Consider the following 26,108-nt stretch of genomic DNA (forward strand, 5'->3'; position numbering starts at 1 on the left):
CTCTGCTTTATTTTGGGATGATATTCGATTCTGTTATCGCTTTAATCAACACCACGCGACTCGTACTGTTATTCTATCCCTAATCGACACCCAGCTATCGCGAATCTAGACGTTATCATATTGTGCTATACGACTAAGTTAGGTTATTCGATGCAATATTCGAACGACACGCAAGCTTTGAATGATAGGATCTTGAGGCAGTCAGAAAACTATATGTGCTAATAGGGGAATTACGTGATATTACCTGCTTCTGTAATTAAATGGTTACGTGTTTTCGTGTTTATGTGCCTCTGTGTTTATGTGCTTCTGTGCTTACATGCATCTGTGGTTTGTGCATATGTGTTTACGTGATATGTGTTTCGATGTGATTCTAAGCTTTAGATAGTAGTAGACGTGTGAGGTGAGATTCGAATTCGTTGTGTTGAGACTCGTGACGATGTCTAATGCAGACCATGTCGTCGTCCGGATCCCGACCCCGAGCCCCACTTACCCGCCAGGAAAAGAGGGACAGACGTCTCGCTGCTATCATCTCCAAAACTGTGGCGAAAGCTGTGAATGAGGTGTATGAGAACGCTAGCAAGTCGTCTGAAGAATCACGAGCTGAAATCCCTAAGGATTCAAACAAGGCTGCTTTCAGCTTCAAGCAGTTCAAAGAATGCGGGCCAAAAGAGTTTACTGGTGAAGATGGTCCGACAGCCATGTTTCACTGGTTCGACTCGGTCGAAGTCACTCTGCGCCAGAGCGGATGTCCTAAGCATCTTCGTACACTCAATGCAACAGGCGTCTTCCAGTCCCGTGCTCTAGACTGGTGGACGGCCGAGCGAAACAAGCGCGGAAATGATGCAGCTTACGGGCTATCATGGAAGGAGTTGAAAGAGATTATGATCGAAGAATTCTGCCCTCCTCATGAGCGCCAAAAGCTGGAGGACGAGTTCTGGGGAATCAAGCAGAAGGACGGAGACAACGCTGCTCTCACTGCTCGCTTCAAGCAGCTTAGCATTATCTGTCCTGATCAAGTCAAGAGCTCAGATCAAGCCATCAAGAAGTACATCCGAGCTCTACCCGACTGTGTAGCCGACTTCGTTCACGCCGCCAAGCCAACAACAATCGAGGAAACCTACCTACTCGCCGCTGAGATCAACGATAAGCGAGTCAAGTCAGGTTTTTGGGATAAGCAAACCAAGTCTCTGCATCAAGCCACTGCAACACCCACCGACTCATCTGCTCAATCCTCCAAGTCTTCAAGAAGGAAGAAGAAGAACAACAACAACAGCTCCAGCAACAAGAGCTGTGCTGCCGCAACCACCGCTGCTCCCCTACAATCTGTACCAGCTCAACAGCAGCAGCACCAGCGTTTAGCTCCAGTGATCAATGCACCGCCAGCAAAGCGTGCATACACAGGCCCTCACCCACTCTGCCCGACATGTTCGTATGATCATCCAGTGGGTCTAGCTTGTCGTTTTTGCGCTCACTGCAACCTCTACGGTCATTTCACTGCGAACTGCCGCTATGGTCCTCGCCAAGCCCCAGCTCAAGCTACTGTCAACCAAGCTCTACTCCCTGCTCCTCAAGGCCAACCAGCAGCTCCAGCACCAGCAGTCAATGCTCGAGTCTGCTTTGCATGTGGTGACCCTAACCACTTTGCCAACAGATGCCCGAACAGGGTAGTCAAGCAAGAGCCCCAGCAGCAACAGCAACAACAGCAGCCTCAGCAGCAGCAGCAAGCAGCCCATGCCCGAACTTTCAACATCAATGCCCGCCAGGCTCAGGCGGATAACAACGTGGTTAATGGTACGTTCCTTGTGAATGGTATTTATCCATCATGTTTGTTTGATACTGGAGCCGATAACTGCTTTGTGTCATTTGAATTCGAGAAGCTCCTTAGTCGTAAGCGCTCTTATCTATCCTCGTCATTCGAAGTCGAAGTTGCTACAGGGAGAACTATTGCCGTTAACTCAGTACTTCGTGATTGTACTCTCTAACTCAACAATCACATCTTTCCGATCGACCTTATTCCGATGCAACTTGGAAGTTTTGATGTCATAATCGGCATGGACTTTCTTCGTGAAAACCATGCTGAAGTTGTGTGCTTTGAAAAGATGATTCGATTCTCGCTCGCGAATGGTGATCTCCTATGTGTATACGGTGAAACAACGTCGAAGGGTCTTAAGCTTATGTCATGTATTCAAGCCAGCAAGTATCTCCGCAAGGAATACCGAGCCTTCTTGGCCAACATCGTAGTAGCGGAGAAGGGAAAGAAAAAGAAAGTTGAAGTCAAAGATGTTCCAGTGGTTCGTGAATTTCCTCAGGTATTCCCTGATGATCTTCCCGGACTACCACCAAGTCATGATATCGACTTCCGTATCGACCTCATTCCTGGAGCTAACCCCGTTGCCAAAGCCCCTTATCGACTCGCTCCATCTGAAATGAGGGAACTCTCGAACCAACTCCAGGAATTACTCGAAAAAGGCTTTATTCGCCCAAGCACCTCTCCATGGGGCGCGCCAGTCCTTTTCGTCAAAAAGAAGGATGGGTCGCTCCGGATGTGCATCGACTATCGGGAATTGAATAAGCTAACCATCAAGAACCGATACCCTTTGCCACGAATTGACGATTTGTTTGATCAGCTACAAGGTACAGCGTGTTTTTCCAAGATCGATCTGCGTTCAGGATACCATCAGCTACGGATTCAAGAGGAGGACATACCCAAAACCGCTTTTCGAACCCGTTATGGCCCTTACGAATTTGTTGTCATGCCCTTTGGTTTAACCAACGCACCCGCGGTTTTCATGGATCTAATGAATCGTGTGTGTAAGCCTAATCTTGACCGTTTCGTCATCGTGTTTATCGACGATGTCTTGATCTATTCCAAATCGAAAGCCGAACACGCGCAACATCTACGTTTGGTTCTCGAGTTACTTCAGGGGAACCAACTCTATGCCAAATTCTCCAAGTGCGGATTCTGGTTGGAGGAGGTTCAGTTTTTTGGGTCACATAGTGAATAGTCGAGGTATCCATGACGATCCTGCGAAGATTAAAGCTGTCAAAAGCTGGATTACGCCTAAGAACCCGTCAGAAGTTCGTTATTTTCTCGGACTAGCGGGCTATTATCGACGATTCATCGAAGGATTCTCCAAGATCGCTGTGCCGCTTACCGCTCTTACCCATAAGGACAAGCCTTTTGTGTGGGGAAACGCACAAGAGACTGCCTTTCAATCCCTCAAACATATGCTATGCAACGCACCGATTTTTACACTGCCCGACGGAAGCGACAACTTCATTGTCTACTGTGATGCTTCTAACCTTGGTCTCGGCTGTGTTCTCATGCAGCGAGACAAGGTTATAGCCTACGCATCTCTTCAGCTCAAGATCCACGAGAAGAACTATACAACCCATGACCTCGAGCTAGGAGCGGTTGTCTTTGCATTGAAGATTTGGCGACACTACCTGTATGGCACTAAGTGTACAATCTACACTGATCACAGGAGTTTACAACACATCTTTAATCAGAGAGAGCTTAATATGCGTCAACGCCGATGGGTAGAACTTCTCAATGATTACGACTGTGAGATTCGTTATCACCCAGGCAAGGCGAATGTGGTTGCTGACGCTCTCAGCAGAAAGAGTTACGTGCTCAGTACTCGAAACATCCAAGCACGGCACAACCTCGAAACCCTCATCCGAGAAGCTCAACATGCTTGCTTTAACGAGCGTACATTAAAGAAAGAAAGGATCTATCACGATGGAGCTCAGTAAGTAAGCAAACCAGATGGGATATTCTATTATCTGGACCGAATCTGGATCCCTAAGCAGACCGATTTGCGAAAGATTATCATGAACGAAGCCCACAAGTCCCGATATTCTATTCATCCAGGTGCAGACAAGATGTACCAGGACCTGCGTTATAAGTACTGGTGGCCGGGTATGAAAAGGGATATCGCTCTGTACGTTGGAAGCTGTTTAACTTGTGCAAGAGTCAAGGCTGAACATCAAAGACCTTCTGGCTTACTCGAACAACCGCTGATACCTATATGGAAGTGGGAAAGTGTAGCTATGGATTTCATAACGAAGCTTCCGCCCACGCCATCAGGTCACGACAGTATTTGGGTCATAGTTGATCGTCTAACGAAGTCAGCCCACTTTTTGCCTATACGAGAAGACTACAAGGTGGAGCGACTAGCCCAAATCTACACCGACGAGATCATTCGTAATCATGGTACGCCTCGTGACATCATTTCAGACCGCGACGCTCGGTTCACTTCGCGATTGTGGGAAACGTTTCAAGCGGCCCTTGGTACGTCACTTAATCTGAGTACTGCATTCCACCCTCAAACCGACGGACAGACTGAAAGAACGATCCGTACTCTTGAAGACATGCTCCGGGCGTGTGTTATAGATTTTGGTGGTAGTTGGAACAAACACCTGCCCTTGGTCGAATTCTCGTACAATAAGAGCTATCATGCCAGCATCCAAATGGCACCTTTTGAGGCTTTGTATGGTAGAAGATGTCGATCGCCTATTGTGTGGCACGAGATCGGTCACTCGCAACTAACCGGTCCCGAGATTCTACAAGAAACGACTGACAAAATCCACCAAATAAGAGACAACTTGGTAAAAGCTCGGAACAGACAGAAAAGTTACGCCGATAAAAGACGCAAGCCCCTTGAATTTGAAGGTATCACCTTGGAAGGGTGTAGTCCGATTCGGCAAGAAAGGGAAACTCGCGCCTCGATATGTTGGACCTTTTAGGATTCTAGAAAGAATCGGAAAAGTCGCCTACAGACTCGAATTACCGGAGGAACTCAGTAACGTCCACCCGACTTTTCGCGTCTCTAACCTCCGAAAATGCCTTGCTGATCATGATCTAATCGTACCACTCGACGATCTTCAGGTCAACGAAACGTTACACTTCGTGGAAAAGCCTGTCGAAATCATGGATCGCCAAACCAAGCAGCTCAGGCGCTCTCGCATCCCGATCGTGAAGGTCCGGTGGGAAGGCAAACGAGGCGCGGAGTTCACTTGGGAACTCGAAAGCGACATGAAGGCCAAGTAACCGCAGTTGTTTAAATAAATAGATCTGAAGCATCAAATTGGTAAATCACGGTGTCGTGTAGCCTTCGAGCCTAATTTCGGGACGAAATTCCCTAAACAAGGGGAGGCTGTAACACCCCGTGTTTTCGAATGTCAAAGTCAAAGTCAAAGTCCAAGTCAACTTTGACTTTCTTTGACTGTAGATAGTCGATTTTGTGTTTTAGTTGTATTATGTGGAGTAAGTGTTGTAATCAGCAAGAATCGAAGTAATCGAATATGTTTTAATGCGAACCGATCTACGACTGTGAATGATAGGAAGTAACAATGTGATAAAGTTAAGCTAATCAGTAATCAAACCGATCTAACAATCAATCAAACTCGAGACTCGAATTATTGAATTGTGGTATTGTTATACGGGTGTGTGTGCCTTATGTGTTACTTGTGCGTGCTAACTTTATGTTTGGTATGGTATTCAAGCATATCAATCGAAAATCGAATCGAAACTCGAAAGGCAAACAAACTCAAATTGAAACCGACATCGAAACGTGACTTATAGAAGATTGTATGTTAGATACAGTGGCTGGGATTAAAAGTAATTTGACTAGGAACTCTATCGAAATCGTATCATCGTACATCGGAATCGAAACGTCGAAAATCGTCGCAAAATACTCGAAGTGCGTGGCGGATCGAACAGGAAGCATCCTGATCGAACAGGCCAGCCGATCGGCTAGCATCTTGCCAGCCGATCGAGCAGCCCACTCGATCAGATCTCCCAGCCGATCGGCTGCCACTTTCCTCTTTTGGAAGCCTATAAATAGGGCTGTCACTATCATACTTTCCATTTTTGGAAAGCTCTGACCGAACCAGCTATCTTCTTCACCTTTTCTCAGATTTCTCTCAATCCCAGTAAGTTTTCACTCTAATTCTTGTACGTTCTTGATCATTACTTGATTCTACATCTTTCTATCTTTCAAAACTTGAATTCTAACCGTGAAACCACCAAGATCTAAGTGTTCTTGGGTGATGTCATCATGGTGTTCTTGAAGAACATCATGTTTTGGCCTCATTCCACTATGATTAGCTTAGATCTAACCGATTTCCACATAAACAAGTTAAGATCCATCATAGATCTAAACATTTTCATGATGTGAAGGATTGAAAGAAGGATTTTCGACTTTCTTTCAACTCTTTTACACTCAATGCTTTCAAACCGATAGAAACGGAGCTTAAGCCGGCTAACTAATCATTCAAATAGATTAAAAGGTTCAAGATTCAGGTTCTATGAACGAGGTTCACCGATTTCGGGTTAAACTCTAAACCAACATTCCGAACCGTTCAACCGGCCGGACTTGGGTGATTCCTGTTCGAGCCAAGGGAACAGGTAGGAACGAAGGTTATCATAGTTCAACACGTTGTCAAGATACCTTGGAAGAATGACAAATAAACAAACAACCAAGTGTTAGACGAAAGGCCGACCAGGTCAGAAATGCTGGCCGAACGGCTAGGCTGTCGAACAGCCCAGCCGATCGGACATGCCAGCCGATCGACCGGGCCAGCCGATCGGTTAGCACATGGTCTCACACTTCCAAACTTTTGAAGTATAGTATTGACGAAGTAATGTTCAATCGAATGGGTCACTCGATGGGTAAACATTACTGTTCGGATCATGAGATCCTATGCTTCAACACTTAGTCGTTTTCACAACTTGTTCGTAGTAGGGAATGCCAGCCGATCGAGTGAGCTAGCCGATCGAGTGAGCTAGCCGATCGAGCGAACCGCTCGATCGACCGACTTGAAAGGTAGGAACACTTCAGTGTTCTCAAATACTGCAACAAAAACTTCAAAAGTTCAAATCCTCTAACACAAACACACCAGAGGAAGAAACAATCCACTCGAATGGTCCAGCCGATCGAGCCAACCGGCTGATCGAACAGGACTGTCCAATCGGATATACTAGCCGATCGAACAGGTCGTCCGATCGAACCTGTCGTTCGATCGACCAGCCCATTCGATCCATCCATACTTGTTTACTTTTCCGCGTTACTTATCGTTATGTTATCGAACTATTCAGGCTAATCTTACTCTCAGCGCTCCCTTCAATCCACATTCAATCACTGTGAGTATACTCGACCCCTTTTTGCTTTTAGCACTTTTGGGTGTTACATACGTTACCTATCAAATCACAATTAAACACAAACTATTTGAACGCTAACCGAACGCATGTGCTATTTGACTAAATGAATGTTGTTTATTATGTTTACACGTGGAATGCTATCTACCTGCCTTAGCAACAGAGTACTATAGTTTGGACTCAGCACCCGTTCACACGGGGGTTGTTAAGGACAAATACTTGCATGGATTACGGTGGTAATCATGTATTGCGAACCGTCTCGGACGGTCAACCCGCAGTCGTTGGTATCGATGGTCCCATGTCGATAATTAACATGCATCGTTTTCCTCTGTGTACGTGCCTGGTTATGCGTAAACTATTCGAACTCTATATGCTATTACTAAACTTGTGTGCTCACCTTTACATTTTATGTATTGACTTTATTTTAACGTATGTGACAGGTGTTTAAGGTGTTAGCTTGCTAGGAAAGCGAGGCAATAATAAAGCTTTAGAGCCCATCTAGCAGTTGTAGGTCGTAGCCTACCTAGGGGTCTCTAGAAGCGAATAAACTCTAGCCACGGAGCCGTCGGAGTTGTTCGATCAAGCATCTATGGCATTAGTTGTCTGTAGATCTTGTCCGGATGAGTCTTAATGACTCTGGGCAGTACTTTAAAACATTTGGTCTGTAATAAATTGAATATGAGTTGTCGAAACAGTACTGTTTGTTTAGTTGTATTCTATGATAACTTGTTTATTTATTTGGGATACGGTATGGGACGTATCACTTAACGGAATTTGTAATAATAGTTGTTGTGGAAACTTCTGGACAATCTGTTTCGCTCAGTGCCGCGCCCCGATGATTCCGCCATCGGTTGGGGTGTGACACCCTGATCTCGAGCTGTCGCGCCCCGCGTAGCCCGAAGACAAGGTCTTCGCGGCCCGCGAGCGCCACATGAATTTTGTTTTTATTTTATTTTTAATTATATAGATGTATTTAGGGTCATTTTACGTATACGGGGTGTATTTTAGGACGTATAGGGATGTTCTAAGTATATTAGGGGTGTCGGAAATATTTTAGGAGGGTTGTTATAATAAAGGAATTCAAAATCCTTCCTACATGTGAAGGAATTCAAGTAACTCATTGGAATCTTCGACCTATTGACGTCGTCGCATCTGCCACCCCGTCACCATCCATCATGCCCGACCTCCTGGTCACTCTTAACTAGACCCGCACCATTTCGACTCGTACCATTTCGACACACACAATATAGACCTGAATCGTTTCGACGTGCACCATTTCTACATGTACTATTTTCAGACTGAACCATTTTGATACGCACCGTTTCAACCCGTACAGTTACGACCCGTCCTGTAAGGGTGTTCATAATTCGTTTCGAATTCGAAAAAATTGAAAGTCGATTCGATTATCAAGAATTCGTTTCGATTATAAGAATTCGAATTCGATTCAATTCGAGTCAAGTAAATCGAATACGAATTTATAATTTCAAATTTGATTCGAAATTCAAATAAAATTATTCATTTTTATTTATTATTTTTATATATAATACATATATAACTTTTATTGGGCTATACTATAATTTATTTTCAAAATTTAGTCCAAGTATTAAAATTACCCGTTACCAAATCCATTACATGGCCCATAACTAAAACATGAGTAACAAATCTTTCAAGGATATCGTGCTTTATGGTGCTTTATGGCTGCTTTAAATTTTATGTTTCATTTTGATAGTTTTTTTCATGGTTGCAAAAGTCGTTAGGCGCTCCCTAGTCGGTCGATCGGGCAGTTGAGAGTACTCGGCCTAGGCGGAGAGTACTCGGAGAGTACTCGGACATGTTAAATTATAAAGAAATTAGTTTTCAGAATTTAAATATATGTCAAATAACATAAATTTACTAATATTTATAACAAAATATGTGAAAATTATGTTATTTCTTTAATTTGACAGGCATAGAAACTATGTTTTGTTATTTTTTAAGTGAAACACGCTCCGAGTTGACATACTAGATCCGATTTTGGCTGAGGTTGATCGCGTTTGATCGATTCCGAGTAATTAGACGGAATTGAAGAAAATCGTCTCGGCAGCTTACCTTGTAGCTACTACTCGAGGAGTACTCGGCCTTGGAAACCTTGTTTTACAACCATGGTTTTTTTACATGTTTAAAAGAATCCGAATCAATTCGAATTTTTAATCGAATACGAATTGGGTTTTTTATTCGAATCGAATTGGGTAGGTTTTAATCGAATTCGAATTTAAGGGAAAATAAAAGTTATTCGAAAAATTCGAAAATTCTATTCGATGAACACCCCTACCGTCCTGTTTCGACGCACACAGTTTCGACCAAACCGTTTTTTATCTGAACCATTTCAACACGAACCATTTTGACTCGTACATAACCATTGTATGAAGTACGCTAATTTTTTTTGAAAGTTGCCCCTATAATTATTTTCTAGATCCACCACTTGGTACAAACACATGTTTTGGAATGGACGATGTTAGACGTGCTAACTAAAACCGGTTACATAACCAAATTTGGTTAATAACCGTAACCAGTACCTAAATAATTGGTCTAGGCTAATAAATAGCCATAGGTTACTAACCGGTTAGAAAGTTTTAAGTGATCACCAATTTTTAAACTTTTTTTAACTTAACTTTAACTAGTTAACCGATTTAACTTTTTTTAAGCCGACCATTGGAACAAAAATGTAGCCGTCGAGTAGTAGTAGTTCAAAGATAGACCTCGTAGGTAAATTTATATAATTGTTTAAGAAACAACAATAGCAAATGGGCTCGAGGTAGTACCCCAAATAGTGAACTCAGGTTATATTTAGGAACCAATTTTTTATCCCCTATATTACCCGAATGGTTTAACAACTTTGATATTTTGGCTTGGTGGAAACAATGAGAATCACAATTATCTATTCTAGCCATCATGGTCGTGATCTACTAAGCGTCCAAGGTAGCTTTGGAATCTGCCTTCTTTTAATGGTTGTGTTTTATCTATCCGAAGAACAAAACTCATTCCAGAGGCGATGGAAACGTGCATTTGCTTAAAAGAGAACTTGGACAGGGAGGAAAGTATTCAACATGTATCAAACCTTGAGAGCGAAATCATCGTGGAAGAACAAATACACAATTACGAATACAAAGTATCAAAAGGACAAGCGCTTTCACTTTACGGTGATGAAGCCGCGTACGATTAATAGGTACGCTCAACTAGTCCCGACTCCCAATAGAGGAAAATGAATAATCAACAAAGACGATGATGATGATTATATATAGAAAATGTATTGGAGTTTATTTTATGAATTTATGTATTGTTAAGTACAAAGCTTTAAAAATAAATAAAAGCTGAATTTTATTGAGATTATTACTAGGTTAGTTCCCCGTGTGTTACACGGGTTGAACAATTTAAACTATATAGTATAGATATTTCCTGTAAATTCAAAACAAAGACAGAGACATTTACATACCATATTGACATAAATGAGTTAATATAAATGTAACCCATCAACCCATACATATTAATTAATGTCGTAGAGTTCGATAAGACGACTCTAATGTCGGTTGAATGAGGTCAATCAGAGTCTATTTGATACCCTTTGGACGACTTCTTATTTTTTGAATCTTTGTATTTTATTCTAAACCTATTATTTTAATCAATTAAATAAGAGAATGACAAGTGTCCCAAAACAATTTTCTTTTATTATATAGTATAGATATGTATGTCTTATGTTTATTTTATTTTTCGGAGTAAAAAACGGTTTTTCTAACTGATGGCGGTTAACTAGTCCTAACCGGTTATATAGGTTAGGTTTTTCACCCCACATAACCGTTGTTTTTCTTTCGGGTTAACTTTGTACAATAGTAACCAAGTTTCAAGAGTGTTCTAATTAGGTCACTCATAATTTTTTTTTTTTGTTCCAATTAGGTCATTCAAGTTTCATTTGATGTTTTCATCCTAGATATTTTACCTAAATAAAAGGTCATCAATCCTACATGACATTTATTTAGGTTTTTTATTTAAAAAAAATATTGACATGGCACATAAATGCCAAATGGATTAGAAAAAAATGCGAAATAGATTTAAAGTTTCTTTATAAAATTGTAGAAAAGTTAAAAAAATGCAAAAAAAAATTAAAAAATGTGATTTTTTTAAGATCTCTAAAAAGTTATCAAAATTTTTATACAATCATGAAAAATAGTTAGATGTCAGTAAATTTTTAATGAAAGAAAGTACTAATTACTCCTACACCAAAAGCATTTAAATTAGAGTCATAAAAGAAGATAAACAAATAACCATAAATAAATGTTATGTAGGACTATGACCTGCTATTCAGGTAAAATATCTAGCATTAGAACACCAAAATAAAGTAGAATGATCTAATTAGAACAATAAATTTTATTAGTGACCTAATTGGAACACTCCTAAAACTTCATTACTATTCTGTGGCATATTCTCTTTTCGAAACCAGTTTTGATCAAGTTTGAAAAAAAAAACGGATCGGTTTTTTTAACCGTTATCAGCACCCGTAGATGTAGAACACATTATAAAAACTTTGATTGAAAGAAAATTGATATACAACTAGTTGTTATTAGTTCATAAATCCAAGTATCTCTTAAATATTTTTCCCATCAACATGTAAAGCTATCAATTTTCATAAAAGAGTGTACCGGTAAGGCTAAGGAGTATGAGGATCGAGAGAGGATGCCTCAGGACCAAAAGGGAACACCGCACCCCAAAAGGGAACATCGCACCCCCTGATCAGGATTCAATGTCATCGTGATCCCCACCGCAACCTACCCGATTCAAATTGAAAGTCGAAACGTTGATAGGGAAGGGGACCATAACCCTTGATGGGGGTAGGGTTGTTCAAATTGCTCGGCGCTCGTTCGATTGTCGCTCGGAAAATGCTCAAAATTTGCTCGTTCGATTCAGCTCGATTAAAAAAAATGCTCGATTCGGATCGGTTCGGTTTGTAAACGAACCGAGCACGAGCAAAGGTCCGCTCAATTCGGTTCGCTCGGTTGGCTCGATTTATTTTTTAATATATATATATACACACACATAGAGTGAGGTTCATTTGAGAAGAATATTCTTGTAAGAAGAAAAATAAATTAATATAGGCCCTATATTTTTTTTATCAATAGTTGTGAATTAAGATATAATTTTTGTCTACTTTTAATTAATGCTTTAATTAATAAGGGTAGGGTAGACTTTTGATGTAGAATACTAATAAATATTATAAAGGGTTACTCAAGTCTTATTAATGTCACCATAATTTCCTCCTTCACCACCATTAATGTGTTGGTTCTACACCAATTTTATTAGAAGTGACCAAATTATTGAAAAGTGTTGTGTCCTACACATATTTTACTATGAGTCGCAAAATTATTTAAAAGTGTTAGGGTCCTGCACATTATGTACGTTACACCAAAACATTGTTTTTATGGTGTAGGAAACGTTGAATATGTAGGATTATGTGCATAATTGTTTTTTATTGTGTAAGGTGCAAAACTATTTTATACGATTACTCATTGAATAATTAGGGTTCATTAATTTAAATAGCAAAAATAAAGAATAGACTCATTAAATGATTTATTCAAATTACCTTTGTACTCTTTATTCTTTTTATTCTTAATTTATAGTTTCTTCATATTTGAACTCTCCACTATACACATATACATATATATTTGTGTTTGTGTGTGTATCATTTTTATTGAAATGACTAGAGACCAACATTAACAATGTTTGGTCCAAAATCCAAATAGAGCTCATTTAAGTAATTAGAATTGAAATCCAATACCAATAGTCCATTATCTAATACTTAAATGTTTATTTGAGTAATTGAGTCTAAATTTCAAATACTAAAATGTGAAGCGTCGATCAATACTCAAGTCTCAACCCGCCATTTGATTCAGAAATGCAAGACCTTAATTAAAACCCCCCATTGGCCATCGTTATTCGATTCTCCGTCGCCACTCGCCAAGACGCCAACTCGTCAGGGTTTTGCTTCAATCGATTAATTCATTTTCAAACTTCTAATAGAACAATGGTATGTTTCAATCGGTCGACGATTTATCTTCCCGCTTAGTTAATCTCGATAGAACTAGTTGAGTGTTTTTGTATTCCTTGTTATTTGTTAAGTTTTTACTTGTGTTCTATTGGACGAAACATCAAGGACGAAAACTGCAGTTTATTCTAATAACTAGCACTCCCATTGTCACTTTCCTTGTTTATTCTGCGACGCTCGATACTTGCTCGACGTTCGTTTGAAAAATGCTCGGATCGAGAGACCCTCGCTCGACTTTGGCTCGGCTGAAAAAATGCTCGGTTCGGTTCAGATCGGTTTGTAAACGAACCGAGCACGAGCAAAGGTCTGGTCGGTTCGGTTCGGCTCGTGAACAGCCCTAGATGGGGGTGGAAGGGGATGATGATGATGTGAGGTTGAGGTGGAAGAGAACGCATAGCCAAAGGTTAAGTGAATTTTTTTTTAAACGGCCAACGAATCCTCCAAATGGGCTACTGACGAAATTCACCACATCGGGATACACTCGCCTTCCGAACCGGGGAAAACCCTCACCTAGGGCCGAAGCCCGTGAACACTCGCCCGAAGGCACGACAGTGCGGTGAGGTAAAACCCGCTCAGTTCAAGGATCGAACTAGCGATCGCCGCCTACTCGCCTAGTCTCCCATCATCACCAGGTGCCCTAATGTTAAAAAAGAATCATGGGCTCGGTTACTAGCTAATAAACGAGTCATTTTTGAGTGAATTGGTAAAAACAAAGGGAAAACCGCCTATCTTACCTCCTTTTGCCTTGAGACCGGTTGAACCAACAAAACGTTGTTAGGCTCATGGTTGCAAAAATCGCGACTAGTCGACGATTAATCGCTGACTAGTCGCTAGTCGCCCATCAACTGAAAAATCGCTAGTCGGCCTAGTCGGCCCTAATCGGCCCTAGTCGGCCCTAATCGCGACTAGTCGATCGGGAAAAATCGGAAAAAATCGGGAAAAAACAAAAAAAAATCGGAAAAAATCAGAAAAAATCGGAAAAAGTCAGAAAAAATCGGAAAAAAACACATATTCCGGCCAAAACCTCCCAGATTCCGGTCAAAACTTGTCCACTTAAAAAAATTACGTATAAAAATATATGTATATATGTATAAAAACTTAAAATTATGCATAAAAAGTCCGATCCGATTAATCCCGATTAATCCCGAGTAATCCCGAGTAGTCGCTAGTCCCTACCTCACCGACCCGCTAGCGACTAGCGAGTTCTCCAACCTTGGTTAGGCTTTGTTACTGGTCCGGTTTTCAAAACATTACCATAGCAATAATCAAAATCGCAACCACCAGAATTTGATTGTCTGGGACCACTTTCATTCAATACTTGAATATGTAACCACAATCAAGAATCTTGTCCAGTCAACAAACGAGATTCACGAGACTCCATCTTGTCACGGCCACGACTCCAACAAACATGACACTTAAAAACAAATTTGACCAATCATTGGACGACACTATCATGTTGTTGATTGCTTTTGATGGTTGATTTTTTGTTTGCTTAGATTAGAAAATGTGTAGTCATAAAGCCCCTTGGCCAATGAGGTAGTGGTTGAGTAGTTGGGGAAGATTTAGTGTTTCTTGTGACCCAGGTTCGACTCCCACTCTCCCCATTATTTTCTCCGGCATCCAGATGAAGGGCGAATACGGGTCACGCCGGTTCGTCTTGGATGAGAGGCGAGGTTTTACCGATTATTCCTCTGTCGTGCCTTCGGGCGGATGGAGGTCGGGTTTCCGCATATCTGGGAGAGCCAAGGGGCTGGCGGCGGTCGAGTAGTCGACCTTGGCCACAGCGCCCGATGTCACGGTGGTTGGCACGTCGTTCTTTGCCGTTCAAAAAAGAAAAGTCATAAAGCCCCTTGTGGGGCGTTATACGACAAGTGGTGGATTATGTAAGAGAGGGGCTTTATATAACTTGAGTGTGTAGTGGGGTTATATATGTATGGGGCTTTATATATATGTATGTATGTATATGTGTGTGAGTGTGGAAAGAATGGTCACACCGTGATATACATCGCGGGAGGGAAAAAATTACCCCATAGCGCCGGTCGTAGTGTGTGCGGCGGCGCTATGGGGCGCTATGCCCTTTTTTTGTCGTGTGGTAGCGCCCCACTACGGAGGGTGTTACAGTTAAACAAATTGTATTATACATTTTTTTTATTTTAAAATATATATTATGGGGATAACTTCTATAGTTTTAGGTTTTTATTTTCTATGAGTACCACATTATATCTTGTTATAACATACAATCATTTAAGGTATTCAGGCCGGATAGGTTCAATACCTCTTTTTACAAGGCTCGATTTATTTGCATTTTAAACATTATACAAGCCCGTACAAACCAAACCGAACAGAACCAACCAACACACTCAGCTAATACGAGACAAAAAAAGGACTCAACCCTTTTGCAAACCTGACCAAGCCGATTAACAAAAGGCAGTTTCTGTTTCAAACTAATAACTAAATTAGGCGATACAGGTTCTATCATTCATAGGTTAAGCAGATTAATTAACATACAAATTGATATAATTAACTTATGATATCTCACATTCTCACCTTCCGCGGATGTTCATGACACTCCTCTCGCTGCTGATGTCATCATCTATGTTTCCATCGAAACACATACCATTGTTATTCACACTCATTTCGGAGCTGGCATTGCTGCTTGTTGCAAGTGGTGAATCGGAAACGCTAAGCGTTCGACTTCTTGTGGGACCCGTTCCCGTTCTCACACTGTACATTGACGACGCTGGAATATTAGTCATCAATGGCCTCAGGTTACCCGGTACTGTTTTCCTTATATCCTGTTCCAAACAAACAATTCATAACCAAAGTTTATATTATTATTATTATTATTATTATAATAATAATAATCTAATAGTGGACAAAGACAATTACCATATGTCGTATAGCCATATCCAGTGATTTCTTTGAAAGCGATCTACCGAAACCGGAACTATCAGGAGATGACTTGGAAGACAAGTTACTATGAGGCGAATGCTTGTCATCTTGTTTCGGTGGAACCAATTTCCTCATATTTATCACCCTTTCAACCATCTTTGTCCCATACAATCCCGGGCTCGTGTTATCATTAGCTTTAGCATACGCACGGTTCAGTGCGGGAACTGGGACCGAGCTTCCACTATTATGCATCACGCCATTAGGTGGTCGTCCTCTTGATGGTGAACAAGACTGCCTTCTACCTCTTCCGGTAGTCACCCGCTCAACCGACGAAGACCGGCTACTGGGCGCACCGGGCCTCCCCCTCGTAACCGAAGGGGGCCTATCAGCAAGTGAGGTCCTTAAATTCGGCGGCGCTTCAAGGGAGTAACCGGGCATCTCTTGCGGTTTCCATGGTCTTGGTCTGGAACTTGGAGAATTAGCAAGTTGTGGTGGCGCTCCACCACTAGTTCTTGTGGCATTTAAAACAGGCTTTGTGAGTGTAGGAGATTTAACCATAGGTGTGGATGGTTTTGTTACGTTTGTCAATGCGGGTTGTCTACGTGTTGGAGTTGAGGCGCGTGATGCGGGTTTTGTTACGGATAAAGATGGTCTGCTTGTGGGAGTTGAAGATCTTGCGGTGGACCGTGGTGTAGGTGTAGAAGATCTAGCTGGTAGTGTGGGCTTGGTTGAACCCATGGTGGGCCGAGAAGTAGGTGTAGAGGATCTTGAAGGTCTAGATGTTGTTGTTGAAGTGGATCTAGATGTTGTGTTAGAAACTGTTTTGGTTGAATTTGATACGGGCCTGGTTGACTGGCCTAATGTGGGCCTTCCGGTTGGAGTAGCGGGCCTTCTAGTTGGAGTAGCAGGCCTTGAAGCCGGGCCTCCGGAACTAGAGGGCCGACGGATTCCGATACTTGATGTATTTAATCCGGAAGATGGCACTTGCTGTCTAGATATCATACCATTCCTGTTTATAGCCTCTGGTTGGGAATTTGATAGCTATAACATAAGCAAAGTAAACGACATCATTGACTAACAAGTTCATGGTCATGAAATTGCTCCTAAATTTATTTCAAACCGGTATCACTGACATAAAAAAATCATATAAAGCTACTTCGTTTATAACCAAGATATCTTACTCGAGACTTTAGTGCAGTAGGGCGGACTTTAGGTGTTCCTGCTTGGGCCCTGACGGTTTTTTGTGATTCCATTTCTAGTGAAGGAAAAAGAGGCGTACCAGGCGGTGTCAAAAGCCTGAAAACATAACAGGGTTCAATAAACAGTAACCAAATGAACCCAATAACTCATACGACATGTGCATACAAGGGTTGTGCTAAATGTACCCCCCCCCCCCCACACACACACACAAAACTAAATCAGTCACATCATCTCCTAATATTTCTCGTAAGAGGGGTGCCATAGGCATACAGGGAGGATACGTTTAGCCTCACCCACTAAGAATCCAGTGGCATAACAAATTGATAATAAAATAAAGACAATATAAAATTAAGATTAAGTACCAATCATAATCATTCTTATCATTTTCAGAGTCGAGAAATTTATCAGCGCCTGTCTTTCTAACAGGTGTTGCTGCAGGCATGCCAAACGATCCTGCGAAATCAAATATAACAGTTTAGACGGATACAAAACAATCATCAAGTTACATAGGTAAGTGACATTTCGAACAATATACAAATAACCAATTAGTTATTAACCCCCCCCCCCCCCCTACTATTATAGAAATCCACCAAACCAACATTTTGAATAGGGAATGAGGCCTTAATCTACTCTTTTCAAATTGTTTTGTAATTAATTTATCTCAACTTGAAATGGAATCTTTCTAATCATAGTAGGTTAACTCACTCATTCAATCAACTGACAAATACAGAGCATAACATATTATAATTCTTTGAACAATTCCACAAACATATCAATAAATCAAATCAAATTACAGAACTACCTATCGAAGAATCGAATTCGGCTTCAGTATTTTGAAGCAGCAGATCACGCTCCTTCTCTCGTTTCCTCATCTCCATAAACAAACCTAACTCCTCTTCCTTCTCTTTAACCACAGACTTCCTAAAACTCCCCATCATCTGCGGCTGCCGCTGCATCACCGCCGCAGCTGCCGGCATTCCTTTTTCCGGCGCTCGGAAGCTCCGATTCATCGCCACAACAACCAATAACCACTGTCTCACTATTCCAAAACCCTAAACCCTAATAAAACACATCGTATGCACGCAAATCAATGCACGCGCCTAATTTTTAAATATCTTAAACCCTAGCTTTCAAATTTAGAACACAAAGCTAATGTGTACAGGTATATTGTGAGATTATCAGCTACAGATCTGAAAACAGAGCTGAAACGGTTTGAAATGGTGGAAAAATTGACCGTTTGAATTCAAATTTTTTGAAGAAAATTGAACATTGTTAACGAATTTTGAAGAACAGAAGTATGAATAGGTGTTGTTATGAGAATGAAGATGAAGGTTTATATGAGATGAGAGTTTTGAGCTTCGAAGTGTTTTGAGAAGATGAATTTTAGAGAGAGAAAACAAGACAGGAGTTTTAGAGAGAGAAAGTTGGAGTGAATTTGAAAAGATAGTTGTAGGGGGAGAAAGAAAGAGAGAGGGTGGCAAGGGGTGTAATTAATGGCTGTTTTAAGGGGTTTTATTGTTGGGGATGATAATGAGACAAAACAGATATGTTTTGAAATTATATATTCTCTCTGCTCTTCAATGTAATGTTTTGAATTGTTATTGTTATTCTGATTGTGTAGGAATAAAATACTTTTGTTATTTTAAGGGGGTTTTCAGACAGTCATTATCTATTTATTTATTTATTATTATTAATTTCTTTTTAACGGTGAGAATATTATTAATTTTTTTTTTAAAGTATATATCATTCACAAAGCCATCTCATTCAAAAGAACGAAAGCTCCCCACGCAAAAGTGTTATATTTAGATGGAATTCACTTATACCAATCTAAAACATAAGCTTGACTTGAATCATGGTCTCTTCCTAGCGGACACTTCACCGATCCAACAGAAAACTGACTCGATTCCTCTCCCAACCAATCCTATTGATATTTATTCCGAGTGATTTGAACCGAAATCAGCAGGTTGTTGCGAACTTGCCATTCTGAGAATTCCACAATTAACAAGGGAGCGTGTTTCCAACATCATTTCCAAACAATACTCTGGTCATGTCTTTCGAAACAATCCACGATCTTGTCTTTTTTTTTTTAACTCGTTCAGATTAAATAAATTAGGCAAAATATATTTGAGGGGTTCATTACAAAACCACAGATCAACCCAAAACCTAATGCTTTCTCCGTTTCCAATCACCACTTTGATTAACTTGTAGAATTTGAGGCCTCCAATAGTAAGCATGGATTCCAATTTAACTATATTATTCCAATCCCTTGTAATTATAGCTTTGTTGGATCGCAAACCAACCATCCTCTTTTATTAAAGTTACAATCCTCAATAACTTTCTTCCATAAACTTTGATCTTCATTCCTATATCTCCACGCCCATTTCGCTAAAGGTTCGTTGTTAATGTCTTTGAGCTTACTAATGCCAATACCCCTCCCCCCCCCCCCCCCTTTATGGAGTTGTAATTCGATTCCAAACAACCCAATGAATCTTTCTAAGAGTGTTTGAACCATCCTCTAGAAATCTCTTAATTATAGTCGCCAAACCCTCAATCACTTTAACCAGAGCTTGTAAAACAAAAATTAGTAAATAGGGAGACTCTTTAACACGAATTTAATTAGTGTCACTCTACCTCCAATGAAAAGGGTTAAAGCTTTCCACGAACACAACCAAAATTCGAACACATCAAAAATAGGCCTCGAGTTATTAACTTTATTCGTGTTAGCTCCTATTGTAAGCCCCAAATACATAAACGGAACACAACCAGGTTTGCATTCAAACAACGAGGCCATAGTATTTATATTAACCAAGTCAACACGAATGCCATAATGTAATTGTTCAGTCTGATTTGTAAAAAGAAATGATTTCATCTCATTTAAAATGTAAATACGAATTGTTTGAGAGAAATAACCTATACTTTCTTTAAATAGGAAATGTCACTTGGGTTGTAGCGTAGTAATAAAAGGCAAAAGCCTCTTTGAAGAGAACCCAGGTTCAAAAATTTAAATTTAAGCAATGTGTAACTTAGAAGTAGTGTAAATGGGAGTTTGTAATGTATTAGCCATTAAAAAAGAGGAAATAGAAGTATAAAACTAATAATATAAATACCGGCCACTAAGGTGGTTATAACTACCAATCATCTATGTATGCTTTTCATTGACTTATCCATAACTAGCCGTTTAAAAAAACAAACAACCTAATCATGACATTATATGTTAATCATAACCCGAAAACTATGATTAAGGGTCTGTTTGGTATAATGTAATGGAATGAATGAGAGAATGAAATGAACAAAGTAATGTAATGGACAACGGAATGAACAAAGTAATGGAATTGATGAGACGGAATGAAATGGATCATTCCATTCCATTGTGATATTTGGTTACTTATATGTAAATAGAATGAATCATTACTTTGTACAGTTTGATACACAAAAAAAGACGAATCAACGAAACACAATTTATTAAAAGTGACAAAAATATAATTTCCTCAATGTTAATAACTAGAATTGATGCCCCGCGTTGCGGGATCGTTTTTTTAATGTGATTTGAGTGTACTGATTTTTTTTTGTAATTGTTTATCGATCAAAAGTAGACCAACTGGAAACGTCTATAAAAATAAGCAAAAAAACGTAATATATTTGACATGACTTATTTTTTTAAGTCAAAATGTAAACAATTTGAATTTATACCAACATGTACATTAAATTAAACACATAAAACTCGAGGTTGTCAAAATGTTATTACGTCGAAACATAAACAAATTTTAATTTATCCTGACACGTACATAAATGTCAAAACGTAGATTAACTTAAACTGTCTATAAAAATAAGTACCAAAACGTTTTATATATGACATGACTCATGAAACGTAAAGTAACTCGAATGTATACCGTCTAATGAAAATGTATTATATTTGACATTTTTAAAAAATATTTTGTCGTAACGTAAACCAAGTTGAATTTATATCGATATGTACATAATAATAAGATGTAAAACTCGAGGAGGTCAAATAAAATTTTACAAAGTTTCTAAGAAGTTGAAATGCATAAGTGTAATTAGAGGAGGTGAGATTAAAAAAACTCAAAATTATTGTAGCTAAGAAGTCAATCAATTATATATACAATAATAAATAATAAAAATAAAAAATTAATAATAAAAATATTAATATAATATAATATAATAATAGTAGTAGTAATATGTTTCTTTCTATTCATTCAAGGAATGAAAAAAAAACACTATCTTACCAGGAAACTGAAAATTCTTATATTTGGAAGGAGTTACATTCCTTGTGGAATGCTCCATTACATTACCAATGACAATCAAACATGATTTTTTTTCATTCCATCATAATGATCCATTTCATTCCGCCTTCAATTTCTTCATACCAAACACTACCTATGGGTGTAAGGGGTGTTCCACTCGGGGGGAGTAAGGCTAGTGGATGTGGTGATGCCCCATCCTCAAGGGATGGGCTTCCACATCATCCGCCATGTCATCTTTGAAGGAGGATGGCCCTCAAGTATGGGTGAGCATATTAACCGCCATAACTGATAACCAAATTATAACCGACATAACCGATCATAACCAATGGTAATTGTTATGAAATTTGTTTAACCGACCGAGTGGATATGGTTATGGTTATGAAGCTTTGGTTAACCGATATAACCGAACCCAACTTATAACTTTAAGTCTGTGTAATAGATTTTCGTTTAATACTAACCATGTAGATGTTTTTTTACTAAGCTAAAAGTATCTTTGTAACAAAATGATCTTGACGTATGTGCCTTTTTTGATAAAGAATTGTACTTCTAATCAAAGGCTTAAGTAAGTTTTTTTGTTGTTGATCCCACATTGGTTGTTTAACCATAAAATGTAGTCTTAGTTGTCTTATAAAAAAACCAAATCTAACTCCAACATGGTTGGTTTCTTTTTTTATTTCGAACACCTATTGGCTTAAAAGTCTTGAACTTTAGCCAAAAATTAGTTTTAGTTGAAATTATTGGTTAATAACCGAATTCATAACCGATTAACTGTAACCAAATTTCGGTTATGAATATGGTTAATGGTAAAAATCGAACCAAACCGACCCACGAACACCCCTACCCTCAAAGGATGGATGGAGCATGGGTGTGGAGGATAGGCCTCCCCTCCTTTTTTTTATTGTTTTGGTCTTTTATAGAACCGAAAAAGGGTGCTACTTTCTACACCCCCCCCTAATTACTTTTTTCACCCCCCTCCTCTCACATATTTACAGGTGGGGCCCGCATGGGACTGACAGTTTTCCTCTCACAAAGGGGGTATAATCAGGAAGGAGGGGGGGTGTGTTTAGAATCAGCCTAGAAAAATCAACATTTTTTGAAACATAATTAAAAAAACATAACATATAAAATAAAACATTTCATAACTTAAAAAACACTACATAACTTAAAAATAAAAATATATATATATATATATGCTTAAAAAAACTAGTCGTTGCTTGCGTTGTTCCAAATGTATTCCACCAACTCCGCGTTAAGATTTTCATGTATGTACTCGTTATGTAACGAGAACAAGTTCAAATCTTGTTGTTCCATACATACATACCGGAACATTAGTCTTGTTAACCGCATTTGCATCGTACTCACGTATCACTGTACCTTCGTCTTCGATAATTATGTTATGCATCAAGATACAAACGTGCATGCAATATCGCAACTGCTATGGTTTAAAAGCATGTGCTGGCTTCTCAATGATATGCCATTTTTCTGTAGAACCCCAAAACACTATTCAATGTCCTTTCTCACCGCCTTTTGAAACTTGGCAAATTTCTTTCTTTTTTAGTATGTCGAGTGGTGAATTTAATGATTGTAGCGTAGGATGGGTATATTACATCAGAAAGATAATAACCGCGCCTGTATTCCACCCCCCGAAACCATAATACTGGTGTCTGGACCAGTTCCTTGTACGACATCGTTGAAGACCTCTGATTAGTGGATGACGTTAATGTCGTTATTTGAACCAGGAACATCGAAGAAAGCATGCCAAATCCACAAATCTTGTGACCCAACGGCCTTTAGCATTATTGTTGGATGTCCATGATCGTCTCGCGTAAATTGACCTCGCCATGCATTTGGGCAATTCTGTTGCGCCCAGTGCATGCTATCAATGCTTCCGAGCATTCCTGGAAAATCATGATTTTGTTCGTGGAATTGATACAATTTTTGGACATCACTAGCGTTAGGCTTTCGCAAATATTTCTTGTTGTACAGCTTCACCACACATTTGCAAAAGTTGTACAAGCATTCTCGTGCAGTTCTTTCGGACCTCTTTAAATACTCGTCCCACGTATCGGTTGTCGTCCCATACGCCAATTGGCAAATTGCCGCTGTGCATTTATGTAAGGTGGTGAAACCCCTTTTGCCTCTAGCATCGAACCGTAATGTAAAAATGGGGTCAATCCTCGACACATCATCCGCTATCCATAAGAACAATCGACGACTCATTCGGAAGTGACGTCTAAACATCGCGTCCGCGTACAACGGTTCGTCGGCAAAGTAATCGGCCACTAATCTATCGTGGACTCCTACACGTACATAATAACAACATAAAAAAAATAATTACTACACAAAAAAACTATACTGCACAAAAATATAATAAAGGCATACAAATATAATAACATTATAGTAATAAATACAAGTATAAACTAACACTCTCGGTCTCTGTTTATGGTCGCTTGCCTAGTCCACGGTCGTGACGTGATTTCTTCCTCTCCTTCCTTCTCAATGATCATCTGCGTCGCCTGCAATATGGCGTTTACAAAAAATTGATCTCCTTCCCCCAAAGATGATGAACAACATGAAGATGAAGACACTGTGTCTTTTTTTTTTTTGGGAGAAAGGTTGAAATTTTATAAAATTATGAGAGGGGTTTTTTTAAAAAAAGATTGAGAATGTATGAAAGTAGGATAGAGTTTGGTTGTGATTGGGGTAAAATAAGGGAGATTGCTTATTTATATTGAAAATAATATTTTTATTGATTATAGCCGTAAAAAACGACAAGATTTTTGAAAGATGGAGCGTCGGCAGCGTCTTTAAGAGGATAATAGGGACGCGAGGGGGCTAAGGGGGGCAGTGTGGACGTTCCCCGACGGACCAGGGACGTCCCCGCCACCCATTAGCTTAATCCCCTCTTCACCCTAGTCAAGCATACTCTGTCATGTCAGCTCCCCTCTCCACTCTTCATTTTGCAATCAAACGTTCCATTTCATTATTTTATTTCTAAAAATTATACATAATTTAAAATAGAAAAATAAAAACATAAACCATAACTAAAAATTAGAAATTACATGGCCAATTATATATTTTCGCGATTTGGCGTTTCCAGGCTAGAGTAAATGACAACATCTTTAGTGGAACATTGTTGTTTGACTTAGTATACGTCTCCATATCCCGACCATACATAAGTTGTCTCACCGCCTCGCGTCATTCCGCAACTAACGCTATAGTGTATTCCTTTCGTTTCTTTCTTATTTCCACCAACTCCAACGCTTTTGCTTATTTTGCTTCTCTCATAATTGTGTAATGTTCCAACTTCTCAGCCAACCAAGTTAAGCTTTCAGACGTTGTGGCAGCTCTCTTATCTTTCCTTTGTGGTCTACCAATGAGGGGTCTTCATTTATGTTGGGTATAAAACTATTGAATTCAGTTCCATGTGTACCTGTGTGGTAGTTACCTGAATCCGATGACTTTCTTTTCTGGCCCGAACTACTACTTTCTTCGTCCAACAATGGTACTTTGGCATGTTTGTTATGTTTTCTAACCACCTCTCACGCCTCAACATGTTGAAAACCACTCGGATATTTTGATTGGAAATCATTCAAGGCTGTTTTCATGATGTCAAGATCGTCATATCCGCTACCACATAAATGAACAAAGAAATAAACAAAAATAAAGCTATAACGAATATAAGGATAAAGATATAAACAAATTTAATGTTATAAGAACATATAAAGTTTAAGATATAAACAAATATATAAAGTTAAAAAAAATATTTATACCGCTTGCTGCCAAAGGCCGTCAAAATAGTTCAATTTAGTCGACATATGTTGCCGTTTTGAACGTACTTGATGAACGTTTTGGGTACTTCTGCCAACTGTATCATTGTATTGCTCAAGAATTTGTTTCCAAAAACCGCCACGGTTTGTTGATTGCCTTGGCTAACACATCTTCTTGTTTTTTCGTCCAATTTTGATGCTCCATCTTTCCTCCCTTGCTTCTCGGTTCACTTGCTCCACCAACATCTTCGTCTGCATCTTCATATTTGTCTTCGCCAAGATCTTTATCTTCATCCAATTCTTGTGTTTCGGGCACAACATCTCCGTGACACCCCAGGAAAACCAGTAAACGATGCAACTTACCTAGCTCCCTCAGTAACCGCATGCTAAATTTCGGGACGAAATTTCTTTCAAGTTGGGGATAATGTGACAACTCGAGTTTCCAAGATTCTGTTTTCGCATTTAATGCACGTTAATTGTTTGTTTAAGTTGTTTGCTTACACGATTTGGTTGCTTTGTAACTGTATACGTTGTGACGTGATAAAGTGTATTGTGATTGTGCATGCTTATGTGTTTGGATGTTTAAGTGTATACGTTGTGATATGTTTAAGTGATATGATAACCCACCAGACGAAACGAGTAGAAGAAACAAGAGTGTTTCGCCATTAAACAACCCGACGAAACACTGATGTGTTTCGCCATAGAACATCACGATGAAACAGGTTTGTTTCTCCATCCCTGTTCGACGA

The 26,108-nt window shown here is 39.6% G+C and overlaps 2 protein-coding genes across 2 annotated transcripts; both read right to left on the minus strand.

Annotated features, from left to right (window-relative positions):
• Positions 1–15,603: 15,603 nt before the first annotated feature.
• Positions 15,604–18,785, minus strand: LOC110872706 (mucin-5AC). Its single transcript, XM_022121568.2, has 5 exons — positions 18,130–18,785; positions 17,690–17,780; positions 17,309–17,423; positions 16,125–17,168; positions 15,604–16,030 (listed from the first exon to the last, which is right to left on the minus strand). Exons 1-5 carry the CDS (start codon positions 18,335–18,337, stop codon positions 15,779–15,781), a joined length of 1,710 nt encoding a protein of 569 aa, XP_021977260.1. The 5' UTR covers positions 18,338–18,785; the 3' UTR covers positions 15,604–15,778.
• Positions 18,786–23,293: 4,508 nt separating this feature from the next.
• LOC110869908 lies at positions 23,294–24,480 on the minus strand. Its single transcript, XM_022119110.1, has 2 exons — positions 24,459–24,480; positions 23,294–23,889 (listed from the first exon to the last, which is right to left on the minus strand). The coding sequence occupies exons 1-2, from the start codon at positions 24,478–24,480 to the stop codon at positions 23,294–23,296; spliced, it is 618 nt and encodes a 205-aa protein (XP_021974802.1).
• Positions 24,481–26,108: the final 1,628 nt, after the last annotated feature.

The sequence above is a fragment of the Helianthus annuus genome, chromosome 8, assembly GCF_002127325.2.
Source record: "Helianthus annuus cultivar XRQ/B chromosome 8, HanXRQr2.0-SUNRISE, whole genome shotgun sequence".
In the NCBI taxonomy this organism is placed as follows: Eukaryota; Viridiplantae; Streptophyta; class Magnoliopsida; order Asterales; family Asteraceae; genus Helianthus; species Helianthus annuus.